At 38.1% G+C, this 19,299-nt stretch overlaps 1 protein-coding gene across 1 annotated transcript in view; it reads left to right on the top strand.

The window, feature by feature from the left end:
- tenm2b (teneurin transmembrane protein 2b) overlaps positions 1-19,299 on the top strand; it is a 217,769-nt gene that overhangs the window by 151,312 nt on the left and 47,158 nt on the right. Inside the window, exons 5-6 of the mRNA XM_057360479.1 lie at positions 1,864-2,092; positions 17,386-17,624. Of these exons, the coding sequence (XP_057216462.1) occupies positions 1,864-2,092; positions 17,386-17,624 (468 nt within the window). The remainder of the gene's footprint in view (positions 1-1,863; positions 2,093-17,385; positions 17,625-19,299) is intronic.

Genomic DNA, 19,299 nt, shown 5'->3' with positions numbered 1-19,299 from the left:
CACAGGCATTCCTACAGACCCCGTACAACAATCGATATCTTTTCCACAGGCTTTTAAAGCGACCCCCTGATTTCCGCCTTCTGTTCGGGCAAGACATACACACATTACAGTGAGAGATTTTGTATTTAAGCTCTCCCACGTAACTCGGCACTAATAACCGTAGTCTCCTGTAATCTCTGCATTACTGTACTGACTTTAGCCCCCTTCCCTGGCTGTGCACCGCGAGCTCTGCATTCTGTATAATGGGGCGGCCCATTGTCCCTCTCCGATTCCAGCACTTCACACTGAGGCCCCCGGTGCGCTGTTCTCACATGTGAACACAATCCCACAAAAGCTTTTCTCCATTGAAGGCCACTGTCACACCAGCCCATTCAGAGCCTCCTTCTTCTGCGGCTGTCGCATCAATTTTCAGCAGACTACGCCAGGTCGCCTTGAAAAAAACAAAGACCGACGCCTCGGCCATGGCAGCGCATTAAACACGTTAAAAGCACAAGTTCCTCCTGCTTTTTGTTCGAGAATGTGGAAAGTGGCCGGGCCGGCTTTCATGGGCATGTCATTGGGCGGTAATCCAGTGTTTTGAGGACCATTGTTAAAGCAGGAGAGTTCCTCCAGAGTTCCTCTGGCGCTGTAAACTGAGAGAGCAGGGCTTTGTGCCCGGCCGAGGTTTATTGCGCTCCGTTTTTAGAGCTCTGACACACTGCATGTAGAGAGATTACACAGCCCTGGCCCTCAGACCATAGCTGATCTCCCGTTGGTCTGAAATCCTCTTTCATCTCGGAACCTCTTCTTAAGGAACACAAAAGCACTTTGAATCCCTTGGTTTCCTCTTCACAGGGCCCTGGAAAAATTTGCTTCCATTTGACCTTATGCGGCGATGTCGGGAGGTGTGGAGGATGGTGTGAAACTTGTATTATCATATTTGCTGCGTTAGCTTTGCAAGGCCGACCGTTCTGTTGAAATAAACAAATAAAGGGGAATATATGACAGCAATAAACCCAGGCAGTCGGTGGGGATAATTTCATTTTTTTAGGTGTAAACATTCAAGACTATTGGTATATATGTTAAACTGAATATAGTGTTTGTTTATGTGTTGTTGGGATGGGACAAGTATTTATTTTTTTATTGTTGTGTGATATATTGAATGTCTCTGTTATTAATAGACTGAAATGATAAAAAAATGCATTATGAAAATCTACTACCATCTGTTGTAAGCAAATTAAATGAACACTTACGTACCTAAACACTAAATCAAAACAAATAATTTTTCTTCATATTGAATTTTTCTAAATGATGATAAATTTGTCTTTCGGCTAATGCAACAAAGTGATGCATTAGTACATTGAGTATTATTCTAGAATGTTCAAAATTTGTTTTATTTATTATGTTGCTTATATTGATCTCCTGTCTCTTTCAAATATTCTTTATATTTCAGTGCATGTAATACAATTATGTTTCACTCTATTGTCAATTATGTATTTTACTGTATTAAATTCTAAATGTTCAATTGATGTTTAAGTTTATTAAACATGTCAGGAGCTGGAAGAAGAGACAATGTTTGGTTTTACTTTATTGTTTGCTTTCATTCCAGTGCAGAGAATTCAGCCTAATAAAAATCCAAACAGGTTTTATTTCTCCTCCTAGCAATAGATTTGATCAACATCTTCCTTTTGTGTCTACTTAGATATTATTATCCATAATCAATCCCTCGCTCTGTTTTGAAATGTCTTGCATTTTAGCATTCAGTACTCAAATCCAAAGCTTTCATGCGCGATTTCTGTACTGAACTGCTTTGATTAAAGGATTGAATTAAAGATTTTACAAACAGTATGTCACAAGTGTTGCTATTTCTTCTTTTACCTTCAGGTGCATCCAGTCATCACAGTCATGCCTCGCTTCGACCTCCTCTGCCCCCACCACACAACCACCACCACCAGTCGTTGGCTAATTCCCTCAACCGCAGCACCCAGGCCAGCCGCAGGAACCCCCAAAGCCACGCACCCGCTGCGGCCCCCGCGGATGGACCCTCCACTCCTGAATCCGTTCAGCTCCAGGACAGTTGGGCTCTTAACAGCAGTGTCCCGCTGGAGACACGGTTAGTTTATAAATAGCCTGTCTGATAGCATTGCTCAAAGTATTGCCCGGCTGTTTGCGTTTTTTTATGTGGTGCATTTTATGTGTTGAGATTCAGACACGATTCAGCGATTCAAAACAACCAATAGTTTGTATTGTGTGTCTACTGATTTAAAATTATTTAAAAAAATGTAAAATATTATACAATTACACAATATTATACAATATATTGTGCATTACACTTTTTAATACAATTTACTTAATAATCTAGAATTATAATATAATCAAAATGATATAAAACTAAGTAGGATTGTTCTATAGATAATTGTATTATTATCTTTTAGGAGCACATAACATTTTTTTAAATACAATTATTTTAAAATAAATGCACGAAAAGGGAAGACCGAAATGAAAATGAACACTCAAAAAACTCCCTTTTTGTATTAAGAAACAATTGTGCTTGCAAAATGTATTTTCTAAGTGGTATAACTTGCACAATGCACATTCGAGTTTGTAAATTATTCTTGGTATTTAATAAATGAGCCTTTTTTTGGGATGTTTGCATGCATGATTAGACCCCGGTCTCAAACACAAAAGACACAATCCCTATATCACGCATCCACCCAGAGACCCGGCCTACAGAGACCCTCTCAGAACACTTAGTCACACCCCGTCACACACACACACTGAATTCTGTCACACTGAGATGTTTCTGCTGCGTCTCCGTGGGTTGTATTTTTATTGTTGTCTGTTGTGTTCGTGTAGTGTATTTCTTTTGCAGGGCTTGAGGGTTTCTCCCCTTGACTCAAGTACACTCCTCTCTAATGCCATATGTACTATTTATGAGACACACACTCTATTTGTGTCCGTCTTCGTTCCCATCCCCCTTTCGTTCAGATGTTTTATTCACCAGGTGAACCTACACCACAACCCAGTTCCTTCAGTACTCCACCCAACAGCACACTGTGTGTCCAACACCGCGTTGGCACGCACATACGCGCCGCAGAATTCACAAGCAACCACGCGGATATAAATGCACATTCACACACACACCATGTCCATCACCACCAGTCGTCATTTGACTCCACACAGATACTCTCTCTCCTAGAAAAAAATTGACACTCACTTTCAGACGAAGCGAGCACCGACTGAAAAATAGGTCATGCAGTGGCACGCATGCAAAGCAGGGCTGCAACAGCGTGTACGGGATACGAGAAGTTCTGCTTTGAATTCTAGAGCGCTAGCAGGGAGAGGAGAACAAGGCCATATGGTGACAGATTGGTTGAGAGTCACAGAAAGTGAGGAATGCACAGCTGTCACATGAGATGAAGTATCTCAGCGGTTGGGAGTCTGGGGCTGGGGGGACCCAGGTGGGATGGCAGGCAGGAATTTGGAGGAGTTACGAATGGAATTTTTACCCCACCATGCAGCTGCATCCTAGTTCATCACCGCATCCATTTTTGATGGACCTAAGGTTAAATATTCCACACAAACTCCCACACGAACACACACTCTCACATTCTTCAAACATATCAAGCTGCCTCCAGATGTTGGACGGACTACCCACAATCCCCTGATACTTCAAAGCTCCGCCCTTGGCTTGCAGATTATAATGACTTCTGTCAGGGCATATGGACGTGACCTCAAACACCCTCTACCTCATATTGCCTTGTCTGTAAGACAGTCCTGTCTGTCGTAAAGTGCAAAGCCAGCACTTCTCTCACCGTTTTGTCCATTAATACTGTCGGGTATTTACAGAGGCAATTTAGAGGTGCTCTTAGCTCTGCCATATTTTCTTCTGTTTTTTATAGTGGGGAGTTGGTTGGTGAGGTGATTTGACCTACTATTTGATGTGTCTCTCTGTCCTTTGGCTATTTGGATGTGTGTGTGTGCGCCTATAATTGGAAGTAGTGAAGCTATCTATTTGGAAGAAAAAAAACGTCAAGCCATATGAAATTATGAATAAAATATAAAGTGGCTACCTGCATTTAAAGGAACTATATATTTAATATTTGTGATTTTGTAGGCTATATAGCCTATAATTAATTTATATATTGTATATATTTTATATACATCTGTGGAAAATTAATAGACCACTCAATTTTTGCCTTTAATCAGAATTTCTGCATGTATTGTGGCATTTCAATTTATTTATAAAGCACTATTAAACACAACTAACACTGAGCAATGTGCTGTACAACGTTAAAACCCTTAACAAAATATAAACAACAACAAAGTCACGGATAAAACTACAGAACATCAAGACAAGACAACTCCATCAACAATCATGTATTATAAGACAAATCCAATAAAAAAGTTCCAGTCCAGTGTGTGTTCAATTTCAACAGAAACAAACCTCCAAAAATCCAAAGATGCATAAGAGTTGTGAAAAAATTGGTCATTGGAGAAATGAAATGTAAGCTTCAGCGCAAGTTCTGCCGGGAAGACTCAATATCAAGTCACCTACTACGTATAGACCTATACAATTAACATCTAACCAATCATCATCCAACACTTGTAGTATATAAGATCGCCACTTACTCTCTGTTTGTGTTCGCATTTGAAGCCTCTGGATTTTACCCCCATTCCCCCCACCACCACCAGGTTGGCCCCCGTCTATTAACACAAAGGGGGTTGGCTGCGCGCCTGCCTTCATCATCAGGCAGGAAGTGCAGGAATTCTTGACCCTCTGGATGCAGGCTATGGACGGGGCCTATGCCAAAGAACTATATACTTCACCAGTTTCGACATTGTCACTGACTAGTTGTCTAAATAAATGTTCATTGTCACATAATCTTGCCTTCCGAGTCTTTCTGGTAGAACTTAGAATGTAAAAGCAACAACAGAGTGACTGATACAATACAGAAAAATGGAACAAGTTTGTAAGATCCATACTTTTAAACTTTTATCTTGTCAGTCTATGCATATTGTCTCCTTGCATTTTATTCCTCTCACTCAAAAAAATGAAACCTTGACTTTAATTAAAAAAATTTTGTCAACAGGTTCCACAAAATATAATTATGAAAGTTGAAAACAAATATTTCAAGGTTATCTAACTTAATGGGGTTGTTTTAGGAAGAAATAATATTTTTGACTCAAGCCAACTATTATCACTAATTTTTACTCAACAAGAGACGTTTGAGTTTAACTTACTAAAGTCAGTTATGTTATATGGACTAACAAAATTTACTTAGAAGCTGCATATTACATATTTGTCTATTCAATATAAACTAATGATTTTACAACAAAACATTCAATTCAAGCTTAATTAATCAAAATAAAATGCCTTCACTTACTTTAATTTTTACTAGCTAGGTTAAATTAAATCTAGTTTGTCAACAGGTTCCACACAAATTACTTCATTAAACTCAACTCAACATTTGTTAGTTCCTTTATTCACCAACACAAGAAAACAAATTCTGTTTTACAAAACAGAAAAACACACATTTAAACATACCAATGAGTGACAGCATTTAAAGAGGGTTATCTTAACCTTAAAATAAAAACTCTGGACACGCTTTACATGCATGTCACACAGAACACTGGTGCAAAAAAAGGTATAATATTTCATATTATATTTCAAATTTTCAAATGTTTTCAAGTGCAAAGCAGGCCTTTATGTTAAACGCCACAAACTTTTAAGTGCTCAATGTTGGTTCACTCATACGGTTTGTTTTTAAGCATCTGTACACGCTTTACATGACAAAGAAACATGTCACCAGAACAGTGGTGCGTATTACACAAAAAAACACTATTCCAACATCAACTGGATTGGTGGTGGCATCTCCTCCCTCAGCATTAATGCTGTAGAAAAAAGAAAAAAAAACTCTGGACACACTTTACAAAGAAACATGTCACCCAGAACAGTGGTGCGTCACACAAAAAAAAGAAAAGAAAAAAGGTATATAAACTTTAAAGTGTTTTTCAATTTAATGGTTTCAAGTGCAAAGGCCTTCATGTTAAACGCCACACGCTCAATGTTGGTTCACTCATACAGTTTGTTTTTAAGCATCTGTACCTTGGTTGAGAGTCTCGTAGCATCCAGCTGGAGGAAGATTTTCTGAAGCACCTCAAAGAATATTTTCAGTTCTTGAGGATAACTGAGGTTCATTGCATATATGACACCCATTAAGAGTGCACATGCAGAAGCGATGTCTCCCAAGTCGTGAAGCACTTCAACACCCTCAACCACTATTCCAACATCAACTGGAATGGTGGTGGCATCACCTTCCTCAGCATTAATGCTGTAGATGCCAAAGACAACTTGTTCAAGGTCCCTATGGGCAGCACAGCCATCTGAATCCTTTCCACACACAAAAAAGGACAACAATGAAATCACCAGCCAATTACATAATTCCAAAGAGCTCATTTGCATTGCAGTTTTCTCCGTAAATTATTTAAAATAGTGCTTCATTACTAACTTTAGGTACAAACTGATTCCTCACAATTTGTACAATCACTGGCCACTTTATTAGTACACCTGTATGATCTGATGCCATAAATTCGACTTTTATAAGTTTATAATTTTCAATTTTTAAGATTAAATGATCAGAAATGTGATTTTGGTCGAGACCAAAATTGCCATTCCTAAAAGCCCTAGGATACCATTATTGCTGCAGTGATTGTTATTAAAACCTACCAGATAGTCTTTGAAGAGACTGCTCGGATCTTCATTTAGATGGATACAAAGTGCCATGAGGAGGAACTCCCTCTTCTTTTCAACAGTTTCATTCTAAATAGAAAAAAGCAGCATCAACATATATACTACAAACCTATTACACTTCTATAATTATGTGAAATGGAAATTATGGACTCTAAAGAGGTGTGATGTAAGTGCATTCCATGACTTGAATGTACATGGACAACTAGTATATGTGCAAGGATATGGGTGCCTACGCCCATATTGAGGATGTTTTAACCTATGTTTTAGTAACTGACATCTAGTAGAGGTCTTTGAACCTCAACCTTTACACTGCCACATTCAATATCTGTAAAAAGCACACACATCACCAACCCCCCCCCAAACAGTGATTTCAGTTAAAAGAAACTTGACTTGCAAAAAAAATATTTATATAATTTTTAGAAGAGTTTTACAAAAAGCATATCATATGACTTTAAATATTTTAAAATACTAATAATTTTTAAAACATTTATATAATCTGTTAAAAACTGATGAACTGAAATCAATTGCTACTGATAAATAAAAGTAAACGGGATTAGGGCTGTGCAAAAATATCGATACATGTAACTATCGCAATATTTGTTTTTTTGATAGTGTATTGATAGCGATACCTCTATCGATATATTTTTTTAAATCATGTCATATACATACGGCCAAAAGTAAGTGGAAGTGAGCATGGCGAAAAATATAAGGCGGCTTGGAGCTCTCAGAGCTGATGTGTGGGTGTGCTCTGGTTTTCAAAATAAGTAATGGAGTAATGAGTTACATAAAATAATGCTGTTTGTAGGCTTCGCAAGTCAGGACACAAGTCACTTGGCAAAAAGTTTATTAAGAAAAGTAACAATGACATGTATTGTGCTTTCACGGATGTGACACCAGCACATTTACAGCACTGATGAAGCAGGGGTTTTATACTGCCCATATTCAGTATTTTAACTGTAATGCACCACAACAGCCAAGTGACTTGAGTGAGCCACCTTATTCCCCTGTGCTACCCATTTGAGGGGCGCAATCCACAGTTTGGGAACCCAAACCTCAGGTCCATGCATCGCACATCATGGCCACTCTGCAGAGCTAAGGGATGTTTTCACAATTATCCTTACAGAAAACCCCCGCTGGTGCACAGCATGTTGTATTTCTAGCTCTACTTTTTACATTTTCTATTTAAAGTATTGCAATATATCGCAAATGTGTATCGTATCGAAATACATATCATATCATATCAATACAATACTATCGTGATATGTATCGTATCGGGAGGCACTTGCCAATACACAGCCCTAAACGGGATACAAACAGAAACACTCGGAACAAAAAATAAATGAAATGGTCACGCAAGAAACAGTATTTACATTTGTAGATGTTGCAGATCTTACCTATTGTGAGTAAAGCACCTTGGCAGGAACACAAAACACACCTTTCATTAAGGACCTGAAAAATTGCAAAGGACAAAAACAAATAAAACAATTTGATAAAGATTTTGTGAAATTGAATTAATCTGAACTGAAAAACTACAAACCAATAAAATAATCACACTTCGTAATTTTTATTGAAAGTATCACAACAAATTGGAAAAAAAAAGTTTCAAACAAAGTATTAACCAATTTTGACAGCAGATTTTAGTTTAGTTTTAGTCTAATGGACCTAACGTTAGTGGTTGAACTTAGTATTGCAGTTTCAACGGAGAATGACTGTAGCATTGTTTTCAAATTAACAAGTATGTTATATTAGTACGTTTCTTAAATATATCTGCAAACATATTATTGTATTTTTAAGCTTTAGTAGAGTCAAAAATTTACAACATCTTAAACGCTACAGTCAGAAAAACGAAAGGGAAGTTACACGCTTCATGTAGACATTTGGACATTGTGTAAATCTATCTAGAAAAGATAGATTAGACGTGTAGAATAATTTCAAAAACATTATAAATGTTGCGTCCAGGCGTTCATGATATAAAAAATAAACATACAAGTATAACTTTTAAAACGGAGTGAACACGGAGCAGTTTTTCCGTGAGCGGGAATAGAAAACCCAGAGTGGATTCGGAGCGGCGTGATTAACAGAACCCTTAGAGTAGAGAAGAACGTGCTTTTAAGTCCACTTCAGGCTTTGATCACAGCCCCCTTTAGCGGCTGAATACACCTCATCTTTTCAAATTCAAATTAAGAAATATATTACACTATTTGAGAAATGTAATCCTATTTACAGCCTTAAAATTATGAAAAGTTAATATAAAACATTAAGGACAGACAGGAACCCTGCCATGGACGGAAAAAAATCCAACTCGCTCCAGTTAACGGAAATCCATCGTAGCGACGGATAACATTAATCCATTAACTATCTTTCTTTTCGCCCAAATAATGGATATATGCAGCGGACCAACCTGCGCCACGTGTCTAAACTAGCATGCTTACTTCAGCATGTCTAAGACCCTAGAACTCTCTAAAACTTACTAATAAAAAAGATCGGTACTGGAGGAAAAACAAATATCCACCTACCTTTACCAGCTGTAAAAAATATAAGACGTCCTTCTGTCAAATCCAATCGAGGAAAAGCTTTGCAGGGGATCATGCAGGTGTGCAGAGTCAAATATCATTGCGCGTCTTGCTTTTCTTCTTCTTTGGGGTTTCGTGGCAGTTGGCGTCGCACTATACTGCCACCCTCTGGATGTAAGATTTTTTTACTTAACATAAATGGTTTGTGTTTAGACAACGCGTTAAGATTTTGTAGAGTCAAGTTGAGACATAATTACGTGGACCTTAATAGAAAAAAACATTTCAAGTCAACAAATACAATTATTATAAGTAAACTGAATATAAACATTTTATGTAAAGTGCACAACCTTCCTTGTTCATTTTTTTGAGTGTAGGATGAATAAGTTGCTGAATTTTTTTCTGTGAATTGAATGACAGATAAAGTAACAATTAGAAATGTTTGATAAGAGATAACATTTTAGACATTTTAGATTAAAGATGTATAATTAGATTAAAGAAACACTTCATCTAGATATGATCAGTAGGACAGGCACTACAATGGTTCAGATCTTACTTATCAAACAGATATCAATTTGTCCATTTAAATGGGGAATCATCAAAACTAAAGGAAGTAAATTATGGATTACCTCAGGGATCGGTTTTAGGACCCTTGCTATTCTCCATATACATGCTGCCTCTTGGAAACATGATCAGAAAACATGGAATTAGCTTCCACTGTTATGCAGATGATACTCAGCTATATATCTCATCAAGACCAGATGATTCCTTCCAGCTATCCAAATTGGCTGAGTGCATAGAAAATATAAAACATTGGATGACTTGTAATTTCCTTCTTTTAAATTCTAATAAAACAGAAATATTACTTATCGGACCAAAGACACGTGAGCAGAATATTTCGGATTATAACCTGCAAATTGAAGGCTGCACTGTTACTCCAACAAATACAGTTAAAGGCTTAGGCGTTATATTAGACAGCAACCTGTCATTTAAAAATCACATCTCAAATGTCACAAAAACAGCCTTCTTCCACCTTAGAAATGTTGCCAAATTATGAAATATTACATGTGTTGCTGACGCAGAGAAACTTCTTCATGCATTTGTGACCTCAAGACTTGACTACTTTAATGCACTGCTTAGTGGTTGTCCTGCATCATCAATAAATAACTACAGTTAGTTCAGAATGCAGCTGCCAGAGTTCTAACCAGGTCCAGAAAATACCATCACATAACCCCAACGTTATCAACCCTTCACTGGTTACCCATTAAGTATCGTATTGACTGATTTAATCACTTATAAAGTTTTTCTTATTTTCTCCTGTAAAGCTGCTTTGGAACAATGCACATTGTGAAAAGTGCTATATAAATAAAATTGAATTGAATATGCAAGATTTTAACTGTATTATCTCGAAATAGCATACGAATATTACCGTTTTCCTCTGGAGCATCATGTCACTGTCCAAACCTCGGCGACTACGCCTTTGCTCTCGTGTGAGTATGTTTGCGAGTGCGTTAATAGGACAGTATCAAAGGATAGAACTCTTAAGCTCTGAGAACTCTCCTCTGCTCCTCAGCCTTACATTTTCACCCTGGTGCTGAAGAAACGAGTGTTTATCCAGAAAAAAACGGCCCTGCCACAGAGACAGAGCCCAATTAGAGGTGGTTTGCTTGGGCTAAAACTCCTGCAGTGCCCCCCTGAGCTGGAGCTAATGACGGCATGCTCCATCTTAGTGGACGGAAATGGGAGAAGATGCTCTATTAAGCGTCAGGGAAGAGGTTGTGTGTCTGCCGCTGTCTTTTTCTTTGCTTTATCCGTTCTGTCGTTCTCCCCCCGGGCTTGTTTGAAACGCCGATGTCATTTCTTTCCCTTGTTCCGCACATGACTTGTCATTCCCTTAACAGGCCTCTAACTTGTGTAGGAAATTACAGGGGAAAAAACTCAACTTTCCTGCTCAGATCCTGTGCTATCAATTGTTTTTGTCCTCCGCCAGCCTTAATGCTCCATAATGCACAAAGCAGGCTTTAATATCTCTGAGCATGTATTAATACCATGGGAGCAGTAATTTACATTAGGTCTCTGAGCGGCGTAGACTGTGCAGTGGGGTTATGTACAGTATTCTAAATGAATTTTCGATAAGACTTCGTTTTTTGCCCTCGATGTCCGAAGTGTGGACACTTCAATTCCCAGAAGGAACAAAATGGAGACGTGTTGTGCGACATTATTTCCTTAAGTGGATGAAATAGCTCTTATCTAGACACACTTTACTAGATGGAGACGGATGAGAATACAGTGGACAGCCTCTCTGTTGGACGTTTTTGACGGGCACTGTTGCATCTGGCGTCTTATATTGTGGAGACAGTAGATGAATGACCCGCTTTTGTGTCTGTGTGTGTGTGTGAGAGGGAAAGTTTTCAGTAGCCCCTTTCAATGGATTCCAGCATTAAACTACTTCTGGTTGGCTAGGCTTCCCGAAGATATTTATCTTTTGATTTTGTGCCGGTAAACAATAGGCTCACATCTATGAAGAGACAGTGGGTTTTAGTCATTACATGCAAACCACAAAGCACTTTAACCTTGTAAATGATGTTCAACACCAAACCGAAAGCGTTGTGACCGATTTTGAATTCCAATTAAGCTAAACATTTTGGACTTTTTGGACTGTTGTGTGGAATACTAATATACCTTGTGAGATGCTTGTTTTTGTTTTCATTCTGGTAAATCTCTTGTTTGCTTGTTAATTGCTCTGGCCCCATCTGCTTCTCCCACAGGAGCGGAGAAAAGGTGTTTACTGTGAAAGTGAGATTTTTTGCGGCTTTGTCTCTTTTTCGCTTATTGCCGTGTTTCACGGTCGTGCTCTGTTTGCGCTGCTTGGTGTGGATTGTTGGCTGGTGAGATGTCCCAGTAGGGTGTGCATCCTGTGATTGGCACGCTGCGGTTTATTTGCTAACACGAGTCGCCAAATTCGTTTCTTTACAGTAAAAATGTGCAAACACCAGGCATGAGGAAAAGTTTTAGGCGGGGTTTCAAACCATTTGCGTCCACGGGGAAATTTAAAATGAATTTAATGCTCAGTGATCAACAAGCTTTTGAATCATATTCTTTCTCTAAAAAAGTTTAAAATGTTAGTCTTACAAACCTTTTCTTCCATCATAAGATGTTTATAAACCCACTAGAGTTATTTGGATTACTTAATGATGCATGTATGTGCGTTCAACCTGGAATTCCGGGAATTCTTAAGTATTTTGCGAGATTTGCTCATTTGTATGAGTTCGTACGGTGTAATTCATTCAAAAACGATTACAGACGATTTCATCAAACGCACTCGCCTGGCCAGAAATTAACTTCCGGTCTGTGTTTGGTTATCGGTCTGGCTAGTGGGTAGTAATATTACAATCAATTTTAGATGTAATTTACTTTAATATTAATTTATATAAATATTTTATTTTATATTAATTGTATTAAATTAAATTAAAACTACTCAACAGTTATTTGCGGAGGTCTGCCGTAAGTTAGGTTTGGGCCACATAACATTTTTTATGTTGTTGCCGCTGAAACCTATTAGAAAAAAGCCTATACTGAGTCCCCTCCTCTAACCCGACCTCTAAACATAACGTCACTTGGCTCAAAGAAAATCGTACTAAAACGTACAAATAAGATCTTACAAATAGTTTGTAAAATAGTTACAAATTCTCGTTTTTGTTGGTGCATGTTGGAGCACATTTTTGAGTCGTCTTATAGACGATTTCAAATCAACAACATAATATAACTTACGTGCGTGAGCAACGGGAGATGGTGAGAAAGCAGGGCATCCTGAATTTTCCAGGGGTTTTACATGTTAATGGCCTCTAAACAGTACACACCTTCCTCAAGCATTTCTTAATTTCTTCTAAAAAGTGGTGGGCACATGTCCCACCCGCCAATTACGCCTATGAGCGCAACAGTCTCTTCACAAAGTTGTAATTGGGAATGATCCGCAGGTCTGTCAGTGGTGGTAAACTGCAGTTTTCAGTACTATCTCATGTGGGAGATGACGTCCCTGCTGACATCCTATTTATGTTTTCAATTAGCCTAATATAATAACCCATTCCATACTACATTGTTAGACCTTTGGCTATTTTGTGAAACCGATAATTATTACCAAGACATTATTAGACGGGTAAAAGTAAATAGATAAAAGATTTAAAATGAATGATTGATGTTGTTATTGTTATTATTAGAGCCTATTTATAACATTTCCATCTATATATTGTATTTACTTAATAAAAGTAAACCAAATAAATGCATCATAAATAACAAGTCTTTATACAGCAAATACCTATATAATTAGGGTCTTGTTAAACTAATTCTTAACCTCGTTTTAATGTCAAGCTGTCATGTGTGAATTAAAGTCCTTGAGCTGGTGTTTGAATTGGTGTTTTTCACCTCATTTTGGCACACTGAAAGTGGCAACTCTACATGTTACAGAGTTGCTTGGTTGCATCTGAAAAGTGGAAGGTAATTCAAATAGACCCACAATTATAGGCTAAATAAATGGCCTCAAGCTGAAGGTTCAATCTGGGCTGTTTTTATTTTCAACTTTTTGAGTGTTAGATCTTGCCTTTCAACAGTTCCGAGGTCGGGGATCATGGGTTCAAAAAGGTTGTTGACCACGGCTTTAAAGCATGTGCAGACTTGCACTTTTGAGACTTAATTGATCACTCTTACCATAGGGTCTGATCAGTGTTTCTGATCTGCTGTGAGGTCATCTTTTAACCAACAGCCATAAACAATTGCACAAGGTCGTGTTTAAACGACAGTTAAAGCGAGACTCCACTCACCGTGGATCCACTTTCTGATGCCTGATGTGGCGCAGTCAATTCCAGTCTCATGCACAGATCCACATTGTTACAAAATTGTCTGTCTGTTTCAATTCCTGTATATTTACTTTACACCCCATACCCTTAAAACCTCAATGTAAAGAACACAAAGTTGCACTAAACAAGAATAACACTGGATATCAATTAGTTTAGCTGGTCCTTGCCATTTTGCAGTTAGAGTCCGTCAGACTCCGTCAGACTCTTAAGGGGATGATGTCAGACGCGTGATTGCCACAGGGTCCGGTCTCTCTCTCTCTCTCTCTCTCTCTCTCTCTCTCTCTCTCTCTCTCTCTCTCTCTTTCTTTCTTTCTTTGTATGTGTGCTCATTAGCTCATTAATCAGTATATGTGTGTGTGTGAGCTAAACCTAAGTGTTGTTTTCATTACCTTGTAGCTGTTGCGCAGGGGTTAATGACTGCGGGTCACTGTATCAACATGTTACAACTCTAATGCTTTTATTGGCCGCTTACTTCTCCCTTACTCTCCCTTTCACACATCCCTCCTCTTCTCTCCTTCCGCAGCAGTCTAACGTAATTTAGCCCGGAGGGTCGATTATTCACATGGCCCCCAATGTCTGGCTTTAACGCTTCTCTTAAGTTGATTTATCTAACACGTCCGTCAAAGCTTATGATTAAGTAATGGCTCGTCTTCAAAGGCGTTCTGGGATATTTTCTGGTCTTGAAATATATATTTTTGACTGCATTATTTATTTTTTGGAGAGACTTCTCGTATGCTATTGTTAAGACACGTGAAGCCTCTGCTATGGAGGCTGGTTTCATTTCAAATTCTATGCTGTGTGTTATGAAGCTGCAGTTGAATACAGATTGCCTGCATGTTTTAAATGAACTGTAAAGTCTTGAGTAACCTTGAGTCGGAGCATGTCCACCACCGAGACGGACCATGACTGCACAGTTAGAGATTGCACTGTTAGTGCAAGGCCACACACAGTAAAGGCAGCAGAGGAGAGAATGACAGATTTTTCTCTCTACCCAGCTTGTGCATAAAAACGCAGTTTAAACTTGGATGCTTTGTCCGCTCTGAATGCGGCCCACATGTGTGTGCTGTAGGAACCTGACTGTGCCATTGACAACCTGTTACTACGTTAGAGCTTAGAGAACGCTGACAAATAGTAGATGTTTTACATACACTGAAAGAATATTCTGATCACAGGCTGTTAAGGCTGTTAAAAACAAAAAGATTGTTTTTGATTTGCTTGCATGTAAAATTAGCCTAGACTTTTTTAACACCGTGTCTACATCGGACGCGACCGCCGTGACACGACTACGGCTTGTTGTTAATGGGTTTTTCATGTTGCGTCGCACCGTATCCATTGTGGACAAAATTTTAAATGATAATGAGTTCTGTTGCATTCTACTGTCTTTTATCATTTGCGTCACGTCCGGTGTAGACACGGTGTAACCATTATATCACAAATTTGGTATTTGAAGTGAAGAAGTTGTTTTGCTATAGCCTACGTCTATGTAATAGACTTTAAAACAGTGACTTTACGTTAGACGTAATATATAGAACTGATAAATACATGCAAAATGTATAGCTTAATTTTTATATTATATTAATATCTAATATTATAATAAGTGTTATTTTAACTGAATTTTCACTGCACCTTTACGTTATAATTAACATACATAATTTACTGTTTATTTATACTGTATACATCATACTTATTACCTTCTGTACTTCTGCTTACACTGGTATTTGCAATTTGTATTTTTTTCTTGTGTTTGATATTTGTAGCTTGTACCTAGTATTTTTATACTGCCAATTTTAGCTCTAAACAAGTGGAAGGTTTACTGTAATTTTATAATGCACTGAATTGTGCTTCCACAATGACAATGAAGGGCTTCTGTTCTGTTACGTTGCGTTGCGTTATGTTGTTATATGTTATGTTATGTTTTATAAATATTCTCTGTGCGGGCCTCTATGCCCCTCTCTCAAATTTCGCAACCCCAGGGAAATCCTCGCTCAAGTAAAGCTGTGATTATGAGCTATATACGTGTTATAAGATCTGTAAGGTAGCTGGAGGAGCTGTGGATCTGTGGAAAGGCTGACGTGCTGGCCAGTGCTCACGAGTGGTTCTGGCTGTGGGCAGCAGGGAGCTGTTTGGATGCATAGCAGGGGGGTGACAGAGAGGCCTGTTGGTGTCAAGCTGGACCTCCTGTCCTGAACAAGACACATGGACAAAGATCTAAGGCTGGTTTAGCATCGGACCTCAGTCTGAGCCAGACCTAGCGCTCATCAAAGCTTGCCTGGTTAACTGTCGTCTGCTTTCATCCCCGTTCCATCTGCCTTCTTCCAAAAACACACACACATACATACAAAAACCCCTCCCTCGCTCCCCTCCGGCCCACCCTTGACTGTGCGCCACGGCAACCAGATCTGGCATCACAGCAATAACAGAGCACTCCACACATGCACACATACTGTATGAAGACACAAAAGTTTAACTAACTGCTTTTCTCTTACTGTATGTTATTTCCATGTTATGCTGATCATCTAAAGTTATTTGATTGTATAGAAGGTTATTGTGGCTCAGCGTGCTCAGAGCTCTGGTATTCAGCATCCTGCTGAGTGTTACCAAGCACAGAGTTTTAATGGCAACAAAAAAATCAATTCTGTCTGCTGACCACTCGATCAGAGTTGTCTTTATGATGCATTCAGTCGTCACTGGTGGAACACAAAGCAGTAGTCTAATGTCTAGCGCTTTTTAAATGACCGGCTTTGTGTTAAATGAGGCTCATTTAAAGCCATTATTGTGCAAATTGAACTCCTGTTAGTTAGAAACACTGCAGCGCGGTCAGAAGCAAATGAAAGACATGAGTTACTGGTGTGTAGTTAATACGAAAATGTGAACGAAACAAATAGCCGACTAGCTAGAGTTAGCCATTAAACAAACCCGAACAGACTTTTTTAGTCATTCAGATCATTAAAGCATAGATTTTTATGAGATTTATTGAAGCCAAGTAGAGCCAAAGGCATACTGATTATTTGCAGAACATTTAGGGGGCGGAAATGAATAAGGATTCCTGTTGCCACTATCACTTCAGTTTAAAAGCTAAGGCAAAGATAGTTCACACAAAAAAAATATTAGGCAACCTCAATCTCGGTATTCTTTAGTATTTCTCCTTTTGAAGTTTACAGGTTTGCAAGGACATGATGGTGGCTAAACAACAACACAATCTTTTTTTTTTTTGTAAAATGTTCCTTTAAATTCAAAAGTGCTGCAAACATTAGTTTGGTTGATGACTTGGTCTCTTTTTCTCTTGTAGGCACTTTCTCTTTAAGACACCGTCTGGGAGCACTCCTCTATTTAGCAGCTCATCGCCAGGTTATCCCCTGACCAGCGGTACCGTCTACTCTCCCCCGCCCCGGCTTCTACCCAGAAACACCTTCTCCAGGAGCTCCTTCAAGCTGAAGAAACCCTCCAAGTACTGCAGCTGGAAATGCGCCGCCGTATCTGCTATCGCAGCCGCTGTGCTGCTAGCCATCCTGCTCTCTTATGTCATAGGTATGTTCTTCAAATCTCCTTCCTTCATGAAATCACTTCATTATACAGTGTACAGCTGCCTTGTTCCTTTATAGTAAAGGATCTGCCACTGGAATGTGTGAGTTTTACTGAGTAATGTTCAGTATTGTATTGCAGGTGTAAGTGGCAGAAAGCATTGGTCAGAAAGAATGATTTGTCTATCATACATAGACCATTTATTTGTTTATTAGTTAAATATCAAGAAATAATTTGTGTTTTCCATAAATTATATTCACAAAATGTCATTTTTGATGTAATAACCAGGCTGCCTGTTGTCACCTCTGGGCTTTGCTTTATAGGAATAGTTTATCAAAATATAAAAAAACTCACTCATAATTTACCCACCTTGATGCCATCTCAGATGTCTTTTTTTTTTAAATAATATATAAAAAAATTGAAGAATTGTCATATTTTGGTGAACTATTCCTTTATATTAAAGACCCACTGTTGTGAAAATGTATATGTTTATGTGGTGTTTTTAATGTTTTATGACAAACCATGTGCAAATTTATCCTTTTAAACCATTGCTGAGTATTTTCTCCATAAAACTGCAGTTTACCAAAGACAGTTTAAAAAATGCGGTTTGAAACTGCTCCGGTTAATGACGTCATAAACATGTAACCAATCACATCAACTCATTTGACCTTTGTGGATCAGCAGTTTGAGGCATAAATATGCAAGGATGCTGCATAGATTCAGGCTAAAATGTCAGCTCTCAGTTTCACTTTCAGTTTTAGCAGCATCTGGAACTGGGAGTGCGATTGAGTGGAGGCGGGGCTAATTTGCACATTCACATATCTGCGTATATACTTAATGAAGCTGAGGAGTTACATTCAAGCTATTTTAAGGCAGGAAAAAATATTTTCAAAGAAAAAAACATTTAAATATGTCATTTTGATGGTCAAAGATTAGTTTTAAAGGATAAAATGATTGACTAGCACAGGGGGACTTTAAATCATATTTATATATTATAATAAATAATATTAAATAATACATTCAATAATTTTCATATTTTGGTGAATTACTCCTTTATTTGAAATAATATTCTATACAATAATAAAATAACAATAACAATAAATGATACTCTATATTAAATAATTTTCATGTTATGCAGAACTATTCCTTTATATTAAACAATATCCTATATAATAATAAAATATAATAATATTAAATAATACATTAAATAATTTTCATATTTTGGTGAACTATTCCTTTACTTTAAGGAAAGTTTATTTAACCTGAGCAATTACAATTAAAATTATTAATCATGATGCGAACTGTGTTATTTAATTCACATTTTAAAATTCAGTCATACATAATTAGGTCCTGAACTTCAAATTCACGGATCCCCGATGAATCATTTATCGCCGTCTAAACAATAACTCCGCACGCACGGAGCAATAAATCAATTAATTTAATTAGACATTCTTTAAATGTCATTGACGCGCATTTAGCGTAGAGTTTGCTGGCCAGTGCACTGTGTCCTCTAGCACACCCTGGCCTTTCAAAGCTCAAAGAATGACCCTGAGATGACTGGCTCAGAAGAATGACATTTATCACGGAGAACGAAGCGCTTCAAAGCGTCTTTGATAAACCATTGATGTGTGTTATTGTTGTGGTACAATTGCGGCAAAGCAAATACCCACGCAGAGGGGCG

This window comes from Triplophysa rosa, linkage group LG19 (assembly GCF_024868665.1).
Source record: "Triplophysa rosa linkage group LG19, Trosa_1v2, whole genome shotgun sequence".
In the NCBI taxonomy this organism is placed as follows: domain Eukaryota; kingdom Metazoa; phylum Chordata; class Actinopteri; order Cypriniformes; family Nemacheilidae; genus Triplophysa; species Triplophysa rosa.
This window is presented reverse-complemented; position numbering and strand designations above follow the sequence as displayed.